Source organism: Sminthopsis crassicaudata, chromosome 5 (genome assembly GCF_048593235.1).
Source record: "Sminthopsis crassicaudata isolate SCR6 chromosome 5, ASM4859323v1, whole genome shotgun sequence".
Classification (NCBI taxonomy): Eukaryota; Metazoa; Chordata; class Mammalia; order Dasyuromorphia; family Dasyuridae; genus Sminthopsis; species Sminthopsis crassicaudata.
In genome coordinates this window covers 98,304,693-98,312,258 of record NC_133621.1, presented here as the reverse complement: position 1 = coordinate 98,312,258, position 7,566 = coordinate 98,304,693, and the positions used below count along the sequence as shown (strand labels likewise).

The window sequence follows — 7,566 nt, the reverse complement described above, 5'->3', positions numbered from 1 at the left end:
GTGTAGTCTTTAGATGAGTGTACTCAGGGAGCCTTCTAGTACTTAGGTGTGTTATGAACAAATTTTTAAATCATCTAATTTTTTGTAGATTTTTCTTTTGTTCTCACTCTTCTTTTTCTAGAGGAAAGGTCAATTTTGCTTCTTAATAACTTTAGGTAAGAAGATGTCTCAAGTAAAATTTATTATAAAGATTGCATCTATAAAATGTGGACATTTTATATGGCTTACATATAATATATAAATTTATATACTATATATATATATATATACAAATGTGTTCTGTATTTTATTTGATTATTTTTAATGCTAAAAAAAGTCTTTTAAAGAAAGATTCAGCAAACTGTGATTTTGAGAGAGATTTCCTTGTAAAAGACCAAAGGAGAATAAGTAATCTATGATTTCCTTGTGAAATTTTAAGAAAGAGTAATTTTGAAAAACATCCTATTGTTGAAATTTGATAGATAGAGATCAATTTGTTAATTAACTAATAGATTCCAAGCAGTCTGTTTATTACTAAGGATTAATATTCAATATTTTCAACAATATTACTTTCAATGAGTTTACATTCTATATAAGTTCTTTAAAAATAACAAAAGTTTTTAGTTTTTACTATCTTATTCAATGTGTATTTAATATTTATAGATATGCATATTTCTGTGCATGCACATGTTTATATATATATTCATATATGTTTGTATATACATACATAATATATATTTGTTTGTGTGTTGTATGTGTCTATGTGTGCCCAAGATGTATAGTGAGTGCATAGAGAGATAGCCTTAAAATCAATAGGATCCAGGTTAAAATCCTCACCTTTCACATATTATAGTTCTCTGACCCTGAGAAAGTCATTTAACTGGCAGGGTACTTAAGCAAATCTCTATGACAATATGTTATGAAACATTCAATGATCTGCGTAAGTAGAAAGAGTCTCCTCACTACAACTTTTCTACATCAATAAATGACTCTATAAAATATATGCATATAAAAATACATATGTACATAGATTTTGGGGATACTTTATACCTGTAAAGCACACATGTATACACGTACATCTATATATGCATATACGTATATAGTGATTTTTATATTAAAATGAACAACCTTTATATATATGTATACATATATATATGTATACATATATTTCTCTGTCTTTATGTGTATGTGTATGTGAATGACTGTGTGTGTGTGTGCTCAGATTTCATTATTATAAAGAATTCTTAGTTAAGAAATCTTCAGCAATATAAACCAAAACCAGTTACTAGATATTTCCCAAATTTATTGTCAGGTTGTTTCAATTTTTAATTCTATGAGTTTGTGTGTGTGTGTGTGTGTGTGTGTGTGTGTGTGTGTGTGATTATTTAAAAAATTCATTCAAATGTCATTCTTTGAGGGTTTCAGAAGATCTCTTTTTTGCCCTTTCCCCCCTTAGTGATAGTTATGGCACTCCTTTTGTCATTTGGAGCATTGATGCAAAAGAGAATGTTAAGAGAGATTATGACTTTTAATCGTTGGGCTTTGCATTCTTAGTGTGCCTCTCTGTTTCTTCATATTTTTGCTCTGTGTTTCCTTCAACTTGGAAAATTCCCAGATTCGATATTAATAAATATCAGTTTCTATTCTTATGGGTACCATAAAAGACTTCCATTTACAACACATATTTCTGAAACATTGCAACTATAATGACAAGATGGCATATAAGTGGATACCAGATTATTAAAAACTGGAAATGTACCACAATTACTGATATGTGGATTATAGAATGTTAGAATGTAGAGATTGGGTAATTTTGTCATATCTATTGAAGAGTAAATGATCAAAATTATAAAATGATCAAAATAAACAATTTATTATTTCTGATGATTATTACATAGAATATACAAACTTTTCCTGCTTATATGTATTGAGAATTTTTCAAATTGCCACCCTACCCTGCATGATATTGATATAATCATGAGAGATACACTAAATGTAAAAATACTAAATGCCTTCTTTTTGAACCTCTTATATCATTTAGGCAAGCCTAACCATAAGCTACCCAAAACATATTGTATGATGATGTTTGTTGATTTTGTCAAATATATGTTATATATTTATATATGTGTACATATATATATATATATACATATGTATATTAATATTCATTGAAAGTAGTCTGTTTTAGGTCACAATAATTTCTTAGATGTCAATATTCAATGCTAAAGTGGAAACCAGTGGTATAATTTCATGATTCTCTCATATATTTAGCATTATTTTAGTTGACAACTTCTCACTCAGAATAAGGTCTAACTAAGAATTATATTGTCCTTTAGCCACTTGTTAATGAGTCACTTCACACTCAAGTGTGAGTATATATGAATGACAAATATGTAGTCCATTATCATGCTGTATCCTCCTGTTTTCCTATTTGGTAGAACCAGCCAGATATTTGCAATTAGTTGGCACAACTGTTTTTAATTTTTAATTTTAATTTTGGCACTTTATTTACATTTCAGGAGTGAATTCTTAATTCTACTTTCTACATGAATCAAAATTTTTAAATAATCAGTGGATTCAGAATTTTTTTTTGGATATGTGCTATTTACAAAAAGCTGTTAAGAAAAATGTTTCTCTTTAATTTTGACTGTTCACTGAAGATGTCAAATATGATGAAATACAAAAAGTTATTATCTCAAATAGATTATAACACAATAATTTCCTTTCACTCATGTCAGTTATTCTTTAGATTTTCATATAGGTTGTCACCTGGTATTTGGTACAGTTCTAAATTTTTCATCATTTTTTCTAGAGAAGTCATGGAAGTTCTTGTTATTATCTCCATTGCCATACTTCTTCCCAGGGAGTAAACATCTCACACTTGTTCTCAGTGTTCAGTGATTAGACAATAATAACTGGTGTTTTCTCTGATATTTTCTCTGTGTTATATATATAACATCTGACCATTTTGCATATTTATCAACTCTTAACTATCATGTATTTGAGCTATTTTGGCAAAGTGATAATTTATGAAATTGATGAGTTGTTGAGCAGGAGAAAATGAAAGTGTACTTAGTTGCAATTGTTAGCTACCACTCAATTAAAAAAAAAAGTGATCATCATCCAAGTGATCTAGACTTTTAAGAACTTTAATCTATTCATCATGCATAATAAAAGAATCATCCATTTCCAGTTAACCTTTAGGTTAAAGGACAAGATGATTAGAAAATTTGTTTTATTGAACATGTTTTGAGAGACACATCTCTTCATATTTAATGAGTTGAAGTAATATAACATAATTAGTTCTTTCTGCCTTTGATCCAGACCAATTTTTAAAGACCTTGAAATCATTCATCTTCTCATTGAAATTTTGAGGGAAACATCCTTTCCTAAGATAATATACCTTTTTTTTTTTCTCAACACAAGAGAAATAACCTCTTCTTACACTAGGATAGTTTACATAGTACTTCTGTCCTTGAGTAGCACATCTAATTTCCTGTATTACCAGAATTTTTTAAAACTAATTATTTATTTATTTGCTGAGGTAATTGTCAAGTGACTTGCCCAGGGTTATACAGCTAGGAAGTATTAAGTGTCTTAGGCCAGATTTGAACTGAGGTCCTCCTGACTTCAGTGTCACACCAGACTATTTTTAAAGATTAACTTTAAGAAGGTCAGAGTTGTATAGCAGATTAAAATGGTCTTTAAATTTCTTTATAGGAGAGCAAGTTAAGGGCAAGCTAAAATCATTAGAAGTATTTCTTAATGGTTTCAGCCTTCTCTATGACTTCTTCCCCAGTGTCAAAAAAGGATTAACAAAGATCAACAAATATTTCATGAATCTGAGTGAAGGTATATCAAAATATGCATTTTAATATCTTCATTCAAATGTCTTTATTTTCATTATAGGCTAATGGAGAACAACAAGACCACAGTGACAGATTTCATTCTCCTGGGATTTCTTGTTAGCCCTGAGATGCACCTGGTTCTCTTTGGACTTTTCTTCCTACTCTATACCTTCACTCTGCTAGGAAATGGAGTCATCTTGGGGCTGATTTGTCTTGATTCCAGACTCCACACTCCCATGTACTTCTTCCTCTCACAACTGGCTATTGTTGACATCTCTTATGCCTCAAACACAGTACCCCAGATGCTGGCAAATCTCCTGGATCCAGTCAAGCCCATCACCTTTGCAGGTTGCATAATGCAGACCTACCTCTTTTTGATGTTTGCCCTCATAGAATGCATTCTCTTGGTAATGATGAGCTATGATCGGTATGTGGCTATCTGCCATCCACTCAGATACACCCTCATTATGAGCTGGAGAATGTGTGGGGCACTTACTATCACATCCTGGGTATGTGGATCTCTGCTGGCATTGGTCCATGTGCTTCTTCTCCTTAGGCTGCCCTTTTGTGGACCTCGAGAAATCAACCACTTCTTCTGTGAAATCCTATCTGTACTGAAACTTGCCTGTGCAGACATATGGCTCAACAAAATGGTTATCTTTGTTGCCTGTGTGTTTATATTGGTTGTTCCACTCTGCTTGGTCCTAATTTCCTACTCACATATTCTTGGTGCTATCCTAAGAATCCAGTCAGGGGAAGGAAGAAAAAAAGCCTTCTCCACCTGCTCTTCCCACCTTTGTGTGGTTGGGCTTTTCTTTGGTAGCGCCATAATCACCTACATGGCCCCTAATTCCAGGAACTCTGAAGAGCAACAGAAAATTCTTTTCTTATTTTACAGTTTCTTTAATCCTACTCTAAATCCTTTGATCTACAGCCTGAGAAATGCAGAAGTAAAAGATGCTCTAAGAAGAGTGTTTAGGAGGGAGAGGCAAATTTGAGAGATTGCATGGAGCTTTATTTATGAAGGAAACCATAGGAAATGAACTCTCTAATAATTTAGGGTATTAGAGGAATGGAATTAAATCACCATCTTTTTTTTTTACTTCAGAATCCTAATTATTGCTTTTTTTTTTCTCCTACTGGTGCCCCCTATTAATGTGATTCCACATGCCTGTCTTTATTTTCCTTATCTTATTTTTCTTCTCATGACATGGTCCAATCCATCCTATCCTCCCATTGAAACTGACTAGTTCTAAGTCCCCTTCCCTCAGACCTTGGATATTAGTGCAGGTAATTAAATCAAATGCATTTATTACTATTCCTTTATTTTTATTCTTTTAAAAATGCTAGATTTTGATTGTTACAAAGAATGAAAAAAAATTTAAGAAAAAATAATCAATACATGAATTGTGCCTTCATTTTTTATTTATTAATAATCACCTCTTTTAAATTTTTATTTTATTGTAAATTTGCAAAACAAAACAAGCATTTTCACAACATAATACAATAAAAAGATGATTAAACATGAAATTACAGATCTAATATGCACAACTTGTTATTTCTTTCAAATATACAACAAAATTATCATGTAAATTTACTTTATTCCTATTTTCTTTCCTCTCTCCCAACCTACATATGGCTACCACATGTGTGTGTGTGTGTGTGTGTGTGTGTGTGTGTGTGTATAAAAGGTAAAATTATTCTATACATTCTTCTATGTATCTCTTTCTCTGGATGTAGATAGTATCTTTCTTCATATTTTATAGTTAATTTAGTTGTTATAATAGACAAAATAAATTATTCACCTAAAGTCTTTGTTGAAACAATATTGCTGCTATTGTATATACTATTTTCTTGGTTCTGCTCATTTAATTCTTCATTATTTTTTGTAACTTTCCATATTTTTATAAAAATCATCAAATTCATTATTTTTTATACTACATTTATATGCCATTTTGTATACAACATGTTCAATGATTTTCCAATTGATGGACATCCCTGCAATTTCCAGTTCTTTTACATAAAGAAATTAGGTATAAACATTTTAGAACAATAGGTTCTTTTCCTTTTTTTCTAATTATCTGTGGTAACAGACCAAATAAATTTATTTCTGGATCAAAGAATATAGATTATTTAACCACTCTTAGGTCAGAATTCAAGAAGCTCTCCAAATTTTTGTATCATTTGATAATTTCACAAAAAATGAATTCATGTTCTGATTTTTCCACATCCTTTCAATAATCACCTCTTTAAAGCTTATTGGGAGTACATTTTTCTCAATTCTTTCAAAGTCAAATTTGGATATTATAATTAGAGAGTTCAGTTTTATTTCTGTTATTGTTGGTTGTAGGGTTTTTGTCATTATTTTTCTTGATTCATTTTACTTTGCATCACTTTGCTTCTATATCTTCCCATGCATAGGCATATTCTTCATTTTCATTATTTATTATGATGCAATAATATTCTATTAATTTTTAAATTAATTTTATAATTATAACATTTTTGACAGTACATATGCATAGCTAATTTTTTACCACATTATCCCTTGTATTCTGTTCTGTTCCAAATTTTTCCCCTCCTTCCCTCCACCCTCTCCCCTAGATGGCAGGCATTCACATACATATTAAATAGCTTATAGTATATCCTAGGTACAATATATATGTGCAGAACTGAATTTTGTTGTTGTTGTTGTTGTTGTTGTTGTTGCAAAGGAAGAATTGTATTCGGAAGGTAAAAATAATCTGGGGAGAAAAGCAAAAAATGCTAACAGTTTACACTCATTTCCCAGTGTTCCTTTTCTAGGTGTAGCTGATTCTGTCCAACATTGATCAATTGGAATTGGATTAGCTCTTCCTTATGTTGAAAATATCCACTTCCATCAGAATACATCTTCATACAGTATCATTGTTGAAGTGTATAATAATCTTTTAGTTCTGCTCATTTCACTCAGCATCAGTTGATGTAAGTCTCTCCAAGCCTCTCTGTATTCATCCTGTTGGTCATTTCTTATAGAACAATAATATTCCATAACATTCATATACCATAATTTACCCAACCATTCTCCAATTGATGGACATCCATTCATTTTCCAGTTTCTAGCCACTATGAAAAGGGCTTCCACAAACATTTGGGCACATATAGGTCCCTTTCTCCTCCTCAGTATTTCTTTGGGATATAAGCCCAATAGCAGCAATGCTGGATCAAAGGGTATGCACAGTTTGATAACTTTTGGGGCATAATTCCAGATTGCTCTCCAGAATGGTTAGATTTTTTCACAACTCCACCAACAATGCATCAGTGTCCCAGTTTTCCCACATTCCCTCCAACATTCATGATGATTTGTTCTTGTCGTCTTAGCCAATCTGACAGGTGTAATCTCAGAGTTGTCTTAATTTGCATTTCTCTGATCAATAGTGATTTGGAACACTCTTTCATATGAGTGAAAATAGTTTCAATTTCATCATCTGAAAATTGTCTGTTCATGTCCTTTGACCATTTATCAATTGGAGAATGGCTTGATTTCTTATAAATTAGAGCTAATTCTTTGTATATTTTGGAGATGAGGCCTTTATCAGAACCTTTACCTGTAAAACTGTTTTCCCAATTGTTATTTCCCTTCTAATCTTGTTTGCATTAGTTTTCTTTGTACAAAGCTTTTTAATTTGATGTAATCAAATTTTTCTATTTTGTGATCAGTAATGATCTCTAGTTCTCCTTTGGTCATAAATTCCTTCCTCCT

General features: G+C 31.3%; 1 protein-coding gene across 1 annotated transcript; it reads left to right on the top strand.

The window, feature by feature from the left end:
- The first annotated feature begins 3,892 nt into the window (after positions 1–3,892).
- Positions 3,893–4,825, top strand: LOC141545208 (olfactory receptor 2A1/2A42-like). Its single transcript, XM_074272233.1, has one exon. It carries the CDS (start codon positions 3,893–3,895, stop codon positions 4,823–4,825), a length of 933 nt encoding a protein of 310 aa, XP_074128334.1.
- Positions 4,826–7,566: the final 2,741 nt, after the last annotated feature.

Coding starts and splice junctions, on each gene's coding strand:
- LOC141545208 (XM_074272233.1), top strand. CDS start 3,893: ATGGAGAACAACAAGACCACAGTGACAGATTTCATTCTCCTGGGATTT.